The sequence below is a fragment of the Periplaneta americana genome, chromosome 12 (assembly GCF_040183065.1).
Source record: "Periplaneta americana isolate PAMFEO1 chromosome 12, P.americana_PAMFEO1_priV1, whole genome shotgun sequence".
Taxonomy (NCBI): domain Eukaryota; kingdom Metazoa; phylum Arthropoda; class Insecta; order Blattodea; family Blattidae; genus Periplaneta; species Periplaneta americana.
In genome coordinates, this window is record NC_091128.1 from 179,447,451 (window position 1) to 179,461,111 (window position 13,661).

At 37.6% G+C, this 13,661-nt stretch overlaps 1 protein-coding gene across 6 annotated transcripts in view; it reads right to left on the reverse strand.

The window, feature by feature from the left end:
• Nucleotides 1–572: 572 nt before the first annotated feature.
• Nucleotides 573–13,661, reverse strand: part of fray (oxidative stress responsive kinase frayed) — a 147,399-nt gene continuing 134,310 nt past the window's right edge. For all 6 annotated transcript variants that reach the window (XM_069842681.1, XM_069842679.1, XM_069842682.1 and 3 more), the window contains 2 exons: nucleotides 1,215–1,401; nucleotides 573–972 (listed from right to left, as the gene is read on the reverse strand). In XM_069842681.1, the coding sequence (XP_069698782.1) occupies nucleotides 895–972; nucleotides 1,215–1,401 (265 nt within the window). In that variant the 3' untranslated portion in view covers nucleotides 573–894. The remainder of the gene's footprint in view (nucleotides 973–1,214; nucleotides 1,402–13,661) is intronic.

Genomic DNA, 13,661 nt, shown 5'->3' on the forward strand with positions numbered 1-13,661 from the left:
TCCAGAGTTCTGAGCGCTGAAAGAGGCTTGTTTTTATAAAATACGCTAAATTTGTCGCTCAATAGTACGAAAACCGTTTGACTTTCGATAGTATATTTTTGACAATGCACTGTCCTCAGCACCTTGTATAAACAGGAAAAAAATTAGAGTATTAAAAAATGCGAGGTTTTTTTACTGATCGATTTCATATGGAATAGCCCATATATATGGTGCCAATTGTATCGCAAATAACAAAAAGTGTATCTTATACCAGTCTGAAAACAATAGGACCGTTCATGTAATCAGATCAACGAAAGTTAGTTTTTCATAGAACCAACTAATAACTTAATGACAATATTTTCCTCACAATATGTTTTTTAGCTTCCCGATTCGTCTAGTCAAACGAACTGCACACATTAGAAGCATACACATCCCTTTTGAAGTCGCTTCCCATACTTTTCTGAACTATTTTATAACAAACACGTTTAGAGTGAGGCCCGGCGTATCTGTCCGCACGGACTTGACTGAACGCAGAGCAGTTACAGCGATGTGCATGAGAACACCTAAGAAACCAGCTTCACAAGGTCACAGAAGAAGCAGAAAATCAACGTGTTTATTCTTGTAGAGATTCAATTTACAACAAATAATGTATCAACTCATCATTCTGCGCTCCTATAGAATAATTAAAATATTTATAGTGTAAGTACTTGGCATGTTTACCTGGTCACCCACCACGCCTCCTATTGCAAGCATCCATAACAAATACAGAGACATGGTTTTCCTTTTGGCTGTGGTCATTTATTCTTTTCGCACAATTTATTTACAAATCTTTCTCCTCGATTCCTAACGTAACTTTGTTTAGGAATCAGAAAATCAAGCAATCCCCACATTTACACAACAGAACATCGCCACGCTTTAGTCCGTTATGGAGATTTGAGCAAACCCGATCAGAGCCTTGTCATCAGGAACTTCATTGCTTGCGTAGCCTGAATTCTGCAACCAAGCAGACAGACAACATTAACACTGTTTACATTTAGACCAGGTCAGCCTTGAAGCACTTTGGGCTGTTAACTTTATCAACCATATGATTTTTTTAACAATGCACTCTGCATCTATTCGTGAACGAAGCCCTTCCACCAAGAGGGGGCCTCTAAGCTGCACTTCGTACTTTTTCTGCATTAAAATTCATAGCCCTCAGGAAACTAAGGGCTCCTGGAAAGGTTTCAAATACTCACCAGGGGGAAAGTAACAGTTCGCAACTGTCCTCCACTGTCTATAAGCTTCTGAAGGTTGGCAGCAATGACAACAATGTCTCTACCGTCCACCAGACCTGCCCCAACCAGTTCTGATGCAATACCTTCAGCTGAATCCTTTCCGACCGCAAATTCAAACCGAATGTCATTCAGTTCTCGCTTCGGATTCCTGAAAGGGAAGCAGACAACTAGTTTACGACTCACTCGAGGAAGAGTTAATGTGTTATCGGAATGTACACACGATCTTGTATGGAATGTAACACATACCTGACGCAAGGAAATGATTAATTCACTAACTCACATGCTCAACATAATGGTTCCAAGTATGGCATGACAAGAATAGCCGAATATCCAGAGGAAAGAAGGCTAAGAAAACATGCGACAAGGAAATAATTATCAGATTTGACACAGGCCTGGACAGTCTCTTACTCTGTCGGCAGTCACGGGTTCAAAGCACATCAAGTGAAACGAGTTAAGAGAAGATATAAAGAAAGGGAAAGAGAATACAAGTACAGTCTGTACACCAAGTGAAACGTGTTAAAAAAAAAGATACAAACAAAGGAAAAGAGGATACGTACGAGTATAGTCTTCATGGCATACAACATAAGTAAAGAGAAGAAATAGACAAACTGTCAATGAAAATAGCTTATAACAAAACATGTAACTTTCAAAATTTCGAGGAAAAAATTGTTCCAGGGCTGGGCATCGAACCCGGGACATTTGGTTAAATGTACCAACGCTTTACCAACTGAGCTACCCGGGAACTGTACCAGACACCAATCCAATTTTTCCCTCTATATCCACAGACCTCAAAGTGGACTGACAACCGTCAAGCAACCAACATCGAGTGCACACTAACTCTGTGTTACTTAAATTGTGGTTTTCTGTTAACGAACAGTACGTGTATTATGCAAATCAAACTTTCAGGTACAACTCCATGTAAAGTTGATTTGAATAATTTGGAGGGAAAAATTGTTCCAGGACCAGGCATCGAACCCGGGACCTTCAGTTAAATGTACCAACGCTCTACCAACTGAGCTACCCGGGAACTCTACCAGACACCGATCCAATTTTTCCCTCTATATCCACTGACCTCAAAGTGGGCTAACAACCGTCAAGCATTCAATTATTCAAACTGTAATATCATCACAAAATGTATGACCAACAATTACAAGTAATGTTAATCGAATTCAAAATGCAAACTTCACTCAGTTGTTACGTGAATATACATTTTATCCTGTTATGTATATTTTTTTCCCCCAATAAAACGGATTTAATAAAATTAATGACAACTTCTATTTGTTGTTTGTAAAATTTATATAGATATAATTAAGTACCTGAATTTATATGTTATCACAAGCAATGAAAAAATGCAAGAAAACACAATTATTTATAATTACACAAATGTTAAACACTGTCAAGGTGCTAGTTGCATGCTTCATTAAGTCACTCAGCCAGTGTATGGTACAACAAGATGAACAGCTAATGAAGACGACAGAGTTGCCAGATGTCTCAGATCAGAATAAGGAACAAAAACATAGAGACCTCTCAACAAATAAATTAAATACATTACTCAATTACAAAAGAATATTTATTTTATACCTTCCTTTAGAGGTTCCTACTTTTTAACAAAAAATAACACGGTATTACGGAATTTGAGATTGCGCACAGGTACCAATCAACCTACTCTTCTAACGCTAAGCAGCGGCGTAATTGAAAATGTGAAGGAATTCTCATATCTAGGCAGCACAGTCTCCCAGAAGGTGGTACAGATAGTGATGTGAGAGTAAGAATAAAGAAGGCGAGATATGCCTTTGGGCTGCTAAAGCCTATATAAGAGTGCTGCCTATACAATAAATGCTAAACTGAAAATTTTTAACACAAATGTCAAATCCGTGCTTTTATATGGCTGTGAAACCTGGAAAATAACTAAAACTATTATCAAGTTTTTATTAATAGATGTTTGAGAAACATATTAAAAATATTCTGGCCGGTCCAGATATCCAACGAAAACCTATGGTTAAAAACCAAACAAAAACCAGTTAAATTTGAAATTCGATACAGGAAGTGGGGATGGCTGGGACATACACTTCGCCAACCTCCAGATGACCCGCCAGGAAGGCACTGGATTGGAATCCGTGGGACAGCAGAGGTATTGGCAGACCCAAGATAACATGGAAACGAACTGTTCTCACAGAAGCAAAAACGATGGGGAAGACATGGAGTGAGATCAAGGCGTTGGCCAGGAATAGAGTCAGATGGAGAAGCTTTCTGAGAGCCCTATGTTCCACCTAGGAATGATGGGAATATTGACTGATTGACGGAATTTGAGAGAGAATGAGCCAAAAAAAATATTCCTGAGAAGACAAAGAAAAATGGAGAAAACATTTCTGAAATATCTTACTAGTTTTAATAGTGGTCAGGCTTGTAGCTCAGTCGGCTAAGGCACTTGCCTGCCACTCCGGAATTGCGCTTGGGTGTGGGTTTGATCCCCGCTTGGGCTCATTACCTGGTCGGTTTTTCCCACGATTTTCCCAACTATAAGGCGAATGTCGGGTAATTTATGGCGAATCCTCGGCCTCATCTCGGCAAATACTAATCCCATCAATGCTAAATAGCCTATTAGTTGGTACAGCAACGTTACATAAACAAGTAAAAAAAATTACAACTGCTACGGCAGCTAACCAGGAGTCCTGGATTTAAATCCTGGTCAATCCATCCTGAATTTATAACTTATGTTTGGTAAGCCCATGGCACAAGAGTTTTCTCTGGTTCCCCTGCAACATTCATCATCATCTTCACTCATTACAAGTGTAGCGTAGACCCCCTGCCTGTGAGGCACCCTGACAAACTAAGCAATGCCATGTTCTGTGATGTTTAGTAACTGGAAGATGTATCAAACATTTGTTAATCTAGAGAGGCAGACAGACAGACAGACAGACAGACAGACATAGACATTGGTTAAAATAGTTTAATTAAAAGTAATTTGAGAAAAGCACATTTAAAACTGTTATGCTTACACAAAATTTACTTATTTGACAAAATTTGGCGCGTTATTGCCTGCATTCTCGAAAATTACTGGCCACTTAAAATCCTCTGTACTACTGCTTGTGAACATTCATCACGAAGCCACTCACAGAATCTAAAGAAGATTGTTAGTTATGAATTAGATCCAACATTAACATTTTTAGCAAAGGATCTCAATAAGGAATGTAACAATTTCTTGCGACAATCTAAAAGCAGTCTCAAGAATTCTGGTAAACATTTCAACAAGCCCACTACTAAAGGGAGCGGCAAAACATTCTCCCTAATTTAAAGTTTAAATAAAGAACAGATGGATCAAAATAAGGAAACTGTATTAATATGAATTGTATCTAAACAGTGGGAAATTTAGGTTTACATGCGTTGCCATAGCGACATCAAATGACATGCGCAAAACAACAAGAATTGAATAGGGTATTGAATACACGGAATTGACATTCAATGAATGCAAATTGTAATCTGTAACGAATTCCAACTATGCTGTGGATGGGTGAAGAACGTGCTTACGCTGTGGTATCGTTTCTGTTAAGTGGTAATTCTGTTGTCACTGCTCAGATGTTTCCCAGATGCTTAATTTCTTCACGTGGCGACGTCCCCTGGCCAGCACGATCACCAGACCTTGCACCCTGCGATTTTTTTCTACGGGGGCACCTTAAGGCTGAGGTGTTCAAACATCGGCCGAGGACTTTGCCAGACCCAAGAAATGCAATACAGGAAGAAATTGGTCTTATTCCTCCAGAAATGCTAGTTAGAGTGATGCAGAATTTCCGAAGTCGTATTCAACAATGCATTGGCAGTGAAGGACACCACTTGAGAGACACGTTATTCAAAAAATGAAAAATTCCCACTGTTAAGATACCATTCATATTAATAAAATTTCCTTATTTTGATCCATTTGTTTTTTATTTAAACTTTAAATTAGGGAGGATTTTTGCCGCGCCCTTTATTTACCTCAGCTGGCATTTCTGAAAACGTATAAATTCCGAATTCACAACAACAGGTGTGTCATGAACAAATCACAACACTGGGCAGTACAAGGCTAGCTGTCCTTAAATCTGAGACCTCTGGCAACCCTGGAAGAAACTGTTGTGGCTGACTAAGCAAATGAGTGAATGCATGCTCACGTGACAAAAAAGACCTTCTCAGAGGTGAACAATTTATAGTGCAATATGTATGTTGTCACGATATTTGATCAATTAGAAACTGAAATAATGAACCACAGAAGACAAAGCTAGGATACACATAATATGAGAGTTCCTCACTCTAACTGCATACAAATTGTTCCAATCAGAAGTCTTCACACACATTACAGTTAAACCAAAATGCATGATGGTGATTTCTTCTGTCTCCGCATTCCATTTCGCATAAACTGTGCACACACTTTATAACAGATTTAAATTATTTAATTTACAATTCACGTTGAGGAATAGTCAGCTACGCCCCTTGTTAATAACATATATCAATATAATTAATTATTTATTTCATCTTATGGCTTGAGCATTGATTATATATAAAACAAAATATTTATGTTTTACATCTTATTTAGTCTTAATACTAACGTTTTCACCCTTGTAGGGCATCTTCAGGTACAAGATATAACAGATATCCATCTAAAATCAATTACAAAACTTTGCTTTACATTTGGAAATGACATAGAGTGAAATATAACATAGTGGCAATACTAATCATCCAAAACAACATTAAAAGAGATCATGTCAAATATTCAAAACAAAATTAAAACAATGTAAGCTTGCATTGCTATGAAGTAATACTAAATACGCAGTGTTGGCACACAAAGTAGATCTCAATACATTGGTATCCTAAATATATTGTACTGTTGCCAATAACTTGTTGAAAGTGAATAAAGAAGCATACAGAGAGTAGTAATCAATGTGCTGATCATAGTAAAATCAATAAATTACTAGAAATATATATCCTAAACCTGATATTACTAAATGTAGAGTCGTAAAAGCAAATATGAACTGGCTAATTTCGATGGAGCGAGTAGAATTCTTGTCAAGTGTTCTGTGCTCTCCTATAAAATCATGCGAAAATTCTAAATCATCACCGTACACAGGTTTTCTGAAATGTTGAAATGAAGGGATGTATTTGTTGTACATGTAATCAGTTTAATTGAAATTTAAATTTATATATCTTCTCACCATTCGTGAGCTGCCACAAGGGACAAAGAGTACTTAACCATAGAAATTTTTACAAGTTCATGAAAAACCATTGATTTTGTTTTAACAATAAAATTCCTACAAATACATAACTGCAAATAATTTTTTTTGAGATTAGTAAAAATATACCTACTTTTAGAAAGGTGTTACAAAAAAGTAAAGAATGCTACTGAACTTAGTTTGATTTCGAATATAGGTGATTCTTCAGGAGAGCAATTGAGCCTTTCAGTGTAGCTAAAGTTACAATCGGAATAATAGATGTAGGTATTCCAAGCCTCTTAAACACATCTTTCATGAAGAGAGTAGCGGTACCTCTTGCTCCAACCAGAAGTCCGATTACTTCAAGCTCTTCTAGCTGGTATTTTTTGAGGTAATAGGGGATGGTAGGATTGTAGATATTCTTTTTTTCCTCATCCACTTCTGCTGGCTGTTCCTCATTCGTTTCGAAACGCACAGTGGGATCAATTATGAATCCAGATCTTGTAGATTCCTTGAAAGCTATTATATCTATGCTCCATGTACTGCTAGTGACTGAGAGACCATGTACTTCTTCAAAGGTGTTGTAATCGGCATGTTTAAGGGCAGTGGCTATAATTGATCGTACTTGGTGGTGTCTAGCGTTTCGCAGAGCTTCGGCGTGCGGACAGGATCCCAGGGCATGTGCAAGAGTTTCAACCTCGTTGTGGCAATGCCTACAACGGTTGTCCTGAGATCTTCCCGGCACAGCACCCACTGCAGCAACATTTCCAACCATTTTAATACCATTGCGCCATTCGCTGTTGGAGAGTCCTTCGTGTTTACAAATCCATTTGTTGGCACCAAGATATTGTTTAAATAAAACTACGCCTTTCCCTTTCTGTGGATGACGACACTGCATCCCAGTGACCAAATATTGTGGAATATTCATTCTGATGTACTGAGCGATGAAACTGTATGTAGTTGTAGGCTTGCATGTTTACTTTCGATGCCCTACAAGGGTGAAAACGTTAGTATTAAGACTAAAGAAGATGTAAAACATAAGTGTTTTGTTTTATATATAATCAATGCTCAAGCCATAAGATGGAATAAATAATTAATTATATTGATATATGTTATTAAATTATTTAATTTGGAAAATTAAATGACTGCCACAAAATTTTATGGGTGAAAATTGGTTTTATACGACAGACATTCAATTGGTGGAAATTTTCTTTATTTTAAAGTAGACACTGTGACTGAGTAAGATGCAGGAATGATATTGACAAGAGCACTTCGGAAAGTAGTGACGTGCCTTGAACAGAGAGCGGCAAGCTGTGACTAAGAGGGATATGGTGAGTACTGAGGGGAAGCCATACTCACAGCATGCTGCCCCTCAGTGGTGAAATCTTCTAAGGGGACAAGCATAACGTGAGAGTGGGGGAGGGATACGTAGTGACGATTTAAGAAGAGCACGTGGAGAAGACAATCAAAAGGAGAGGAAAGCATTTTACTAAGTTCCCACTGTGAAGAATTCTATTTGGATGGGAAGGATTATAACTAGCAGAATATTCAGATCAGCTAGTTCTGGCACAAGACAACGCAAGCCCCTTGCAAAGGATTCTATTATTGTTACTTGTTCACATTAACACTTGTTTAAAAGTTGACACTATACTAATATAGTTTCAAGATTCTATTATCGTTAAGCCTGAGAGTGTCAGACCTGACAGCTAATCATCTAGAATGATCCAGTGGAAAAGTTTCACGGACTGAAAATTATACACTGTTACTGTATATTAAAATGATTGAGTTTTAAGGTTGGTCCACAATAAACCATGAACGGAAAAACTGTTAAAACAAATGTATTTAAATGTGAACATTCATAATTAACAAAAAGCTTACTAGCGCAAAGGAACAAGAATGCGAAGGTTGGCGAACTTTTAACTTCACCATTCTCATTTCTGATTGCAGCCCACTAGATTCATTCTGTTGTCAACAAAAAGCTGCTTGGTCGCCATATATTTTGTAACAGAGAGGCCATGACATAATGAATTCTTCTTCATTCATTGCTTCTAACTAACTCAGAAGTTCAGCAGAATCACTTTCAATATATTCTACCTATATATATGACCAGATTATCACGTAAATTGAATTCTTAAATATTCCGTGTCATAAATTTTGAAGTTGGTTAACCTGTGTTTATGTTGTCTGACTTGTACTCATGAGATAATGTCAATTATCACAATAACATCAGAATGCGTGATATAGACTTTACATACATTTCGATATTGACATAATATTGTTCTCAGTTTATTGTGAATAAAAAATCTTATGTCCACATTCTCGGCTTCCCGTTCTCATACCTTTTACTGGCTTCAGCTCATATCCTCTTAGCTTCACAAAATTTACAGCTGAATTATCTTTGTTAATAGATTTGCTGTTTTAAATATAAATCTTATGGAAAAATAAATTTTATTAACATGCTAGAAAATGAGTAGGATGTATTTTAGAGACTTCAAATTACCGGAAATTTAAAGCTATCATCATCTGTTAGCATCTATGTAAACATCAATATCCTGAGTTAAGTAGTTTCTCAATTGTAAATTTTTGGTTCCTGGAAACTATGGAATTTTTGGGTATTAGAAAACTTAAAAAATCACACTTTCGGAACAATTTGAGCTGAAATCCTCGAATTTACAATGAAGCAAATTTTAATGCTTTATCATTTAGAAAATTTACAACCAATCATATGCATATTTCCTATATTTAGCAACTTATCATTAAATAGTAGCACTGTCATAATTTTACAACTTCTGTGGAGAGTGCAGAACCAAAATTAAAGCTTTTTTTTTTTTTTTTTCAATAGACCAATTACAGTTTTCTTAAATGAAAAATGACTGATACTTTTCAATTCCAGTAATAATCCAGTGACCAGCCCTTACTACAGAACTTTCATACCTTCTGTCAAAGCAAATCGTACAAATCATTCATATAATATATCGATGGCTGAGAGCCATACTGTTCTAAGTCCAACTTTTTATAAGAAAGAAATCTGTGTTTCATTGTGTTCCAGTTCTTGTCTGCATATATGAATCGAACAAAATTGTAAATATTCCTCTCCATAGGGTTGCTGTGAAGCTATTCCAAATTGTTTCACGAAGCTTTGAATGCCAGGAGCTTAAAATAGCCCTTACTTACGTTAAAATATGGTGTTCACTTAAATCGGCTACAACTTGCCATTTAATTTGCCCATTGTGCAACTCAAACCAAGAAATGGATTCGGAACACCTCAAAATCTGTGCTTCAGTGGCTAGTCATGATAATATCTTTGAACAATATTGGAGTGCAAGAGGTCAAATGACTTTATTGTCAAACGCCTGGCATTAGAAAACAACAACTTACTTACAAATGGCTTTTAAGGAACCCGAAGGTTCATTGCCGCCCTCACATAAGCCTGCCATCGGTCCCTATCCTGTGCAAGATTAATCCAGTCTCTATCATCATATCCCACCTCCCTCAAATCCATTTTAATATTATCCTCCCATCTACGTCTCGGCATCCCCAAAGGTCTTTTTCCCTCCGGTCTCCTACTGAAAAAAAAAAATAGTAAAATGGACTTGGAACAGTCTGGTTCTGGGCCATCGATATATATTTTCCCCGAAATCTTTCCTCACATCTATAGGCTTTTTAAGGTTGTTGATCCGTCTGAGTAACTTAGGTAATGGTTTGCCTACTTGGCTTAGGAGTTTTCAGCAAATGCTCCCTTATCTAACATTATTATTTTTATGCTCGACCATGCCGAAAGTAGTAATTATATACCTGGTAGCCCTTTAATGCACCTCATTAAAGTACACCTATTCATTATAGTTCAGTTGTTCAGCCAATGACAAATCACCTTTGTACCGTTATAAACCCGCCAGTATCGATTATTCTCGGATATGCAATCGAAAGACAATTAGCGAAAAGTCACGGAGGCTGGAAATCCAATACTGTCGCAGAAGGTTATGTTCTGCTACTATAATAATTAGCGTTAATTGTAAATAATATTCAAATAAATTCAATTTGTCATCCCGTTTTTCAATTCTAAATCAATTTCCAGGTTATATCAAGGTCAATGACATTCGTTCCTCGGAAAAAATCAATACTTTCGCGTCTGCGCACATCTCACAATTCAGGTCAGTTCCGTTCGTCACTTACATAACCATAACATAAAAACTTATGAATAATTTCAAGTTAGAAATATGGTCGAGCATAAAAAGTCGTATGAAACTTGCCTATAATGGTAATTAAGACGCTCGTATGAAACTTATGAAACTCGCTTGTGCTCATTTCATAAACAAACATACTCGCGTCTTAATTATTACCATTATAGGCTCGTTGCATAATGTACTATTCATGTATTTGTATACACTGCAAATAATTCTTTGTAAGTCTTTTTTCATTACACCGTAATATTGTTTTCAATACTGCTATGTTTCACTATTATGTTCCGTATCACTACTTTCCCAAGGCTCCACATTTTAGAAATTTAAGGTGATTATGAATCAAGCTACAATGATTATGAAGACTTCTGATGGAAAAAGACTGGAGTCATGTTGATTGAAAATCTCAATGATGCAATACGAAGTGAAAATAGTAGCAACTTTATCGACGTTATTTAAGAAGAGCTGATGAAATGATTGTCAAACCTTGGCACTGAAAACCAACAAATTCCTTCTTACTGTCACATGATTACGGTGCTCAGAACATTTTGGATTAAGATGGTGTGGCACCAAACACTTGCTTGCTTTCTCACTGCGATTGTAATGTGCAACACAGTTTATGCTACTGCCAGTCGTGGGAACACATTCAAGTGAGACAGGAAAGTTGGTAACAGGGTGGTACAGACAATGAAGAAGGTGTAGGACTCACCAGGAATCACAGAATTTGTGCATGGGTTTTCTGGAAAGATAAAGACAGGAGAAACACAAGTCAAACAAATTTCTGCACTGCTTATAAAAGTACACATGTTAACACAATTACGTAAATTGAAACCTTTCAAACCTGAATGAACGAGCAGCACAGACATATCAATGAAATGTATCAAATATCAAAACACAACACAATGGTTTTCATAGAGTTTCAGTATTCACAGCTACACAATTGTTTTATACTCCAGCTGCAACTTTTAGCAACATTTTTAAAAACACAAATTGGCGAGATTTACACGTGACCTAAATCTGACGGAATTTTCCTTTTCTGAGGTTAAGGCGCAGACATTGATACAGATGTTGTCAGATCAGGTACAGTAGTTCACTAAGGAGAACGGGTTTAATCGAACATTTTCCATTGCCATAGAGATGTTAGAAATACGATATTTCGAAAGTTTGACTGCACTTCTGTCTTCAGATGCAAAATGTCGCTTGTTGTGGCCATGATGATGTTTACTAATGCTCTTGGCTTTGGATTTCCTCCATTTGCCGTCTTGTGTCACAATAGCACTGCTCTAGCTGAGAATCTTCATCTGCATCAGTCTTCGAGATGGCTCCACACTTGGAAACATTCTTTATTTTATTATTTGCAAATTTCGGCATAGTGGGCAGTAAGGTGATGAGCACAGGGACATTCTGCGGAGGTGAGTGAATAAGGCTACTGATGCTGTCCAGGGGAAATCTAGAATTAGGTGTTTATTCTTCAAAATTTCACTCCACTGCTTATTTTGCCAAAAAAGCTAAAAGAATTTACAAAACATTTATATTACTGGTTGTTCTGTATGGTTGTGAAACGTGGACTCTCATCTTTTATTTTTTATTTTATTGGGTTATTTTACGACGCTGTATCAACATCTAGGTTATTTAGCGTCTGAATGATATGAAGGTGATAATGCCGGTGAAATGAGTCCGGGGTCCAACACCGAAAGTTACCCAGCATTTGCTCGTATTGGGTTGAGGGAAAACCCCAGAAAAAACCTCAACCAGGTAACTTGCCCCGACTGGGATTCGAACCTGGGCCACCTGGTTTCCCAGCCAGACGCGCTGACCGTTACTCCATAGGTGTGGACACTCTCATCTTGAGAGAGGAACAGAGATTAAGGGTGTTTGAGAATAGGGTTCTTAGAAAAATATTTGGGGCTAAGAGGGATGAAGTTACAGGAGAATGGAGAAAGTTACACAACACAGAACTGCACGCATTGTATTCTTCACCTGACATAATTAGGAACATTAAATCCAGACATTTGAGATGGGCAGGGCATGCAGCACGTTTGGGCGAATCTAGAAATGCATATAGTGTGTCAGCTGGGAGGTCGCAGGAAAAAACTGCGCTGAATTCAAGCGGTCAAAGATTCTCTCTAAGACATCTGTCCCATCCCGAGATATCCAGCACCAGCATGATACGCTAATGTATCCTGGCCTGCCATGTCAGATCATACCTGTGGCCAGACTGCTGATATATTCCAGTTTCGTCAGAGAAAATGACTTTCGTGCAGTCATCTAGACTAGTTACAAAGGCAACTTGGTCTACAGCTTGTTCCTCGGACATTTTTTCTTTAGTCGCTGCCCGGTAGCATTTAATATCACAATCTGTTCTCAGACAGTTAACAACCGTTTGTAAATAGCCCAGAAAGCGAGACAATGCCTTCAGTTGACAACCAGCCTGCCCAAGCCTTCGTCCTGTGTCCTGGTTGAAACATGTGGACTTCTACCAACCTCACCATGATTCCGATAACGACCCATCTTTTTGCCATAGAACTAAAAACTCCCAGTCTACAGCTCACCTCTGAAGCTGAAAGCCATGTTGGATCAGAGCAATTAGTTGAAGCCTCCCTCTGGTCCGCCATTGTAAAGTTGTTGTTGTTTTCTAATGCCAGGCGTTTGACAATAAAGTCATTTGACCTCTTGCACTCCAATATTTTTCAAAGATATTGTCATGGTCAGCCACTGAAGCACAGATTTTGAGGTGTTCCGAATCCATTTCTTGGTTTGAGTTACACAATGGGCAGTTAGGGGACTGATATATTCCAAGTCTATGCAGATGCTTGGACAAACAGTCATGCCCTGTTGCCAATCTAAATGCAGCTACAGACGATTTTTGTGGTAAATCGGGAATTAACTGTGGATTATGATGCAGAGAGTTCCATTTTTTCCCTTGAGATTGTGTTATCAAATTTTCTTTGTTGAAGTCTAAGTATGTAGATTTAATAAATCTTTTCACAGAGTAATACGTAGATTCAGTAACAGGTCTGTAAGTAGCTTTGCTAAAGCATCCGCATTCT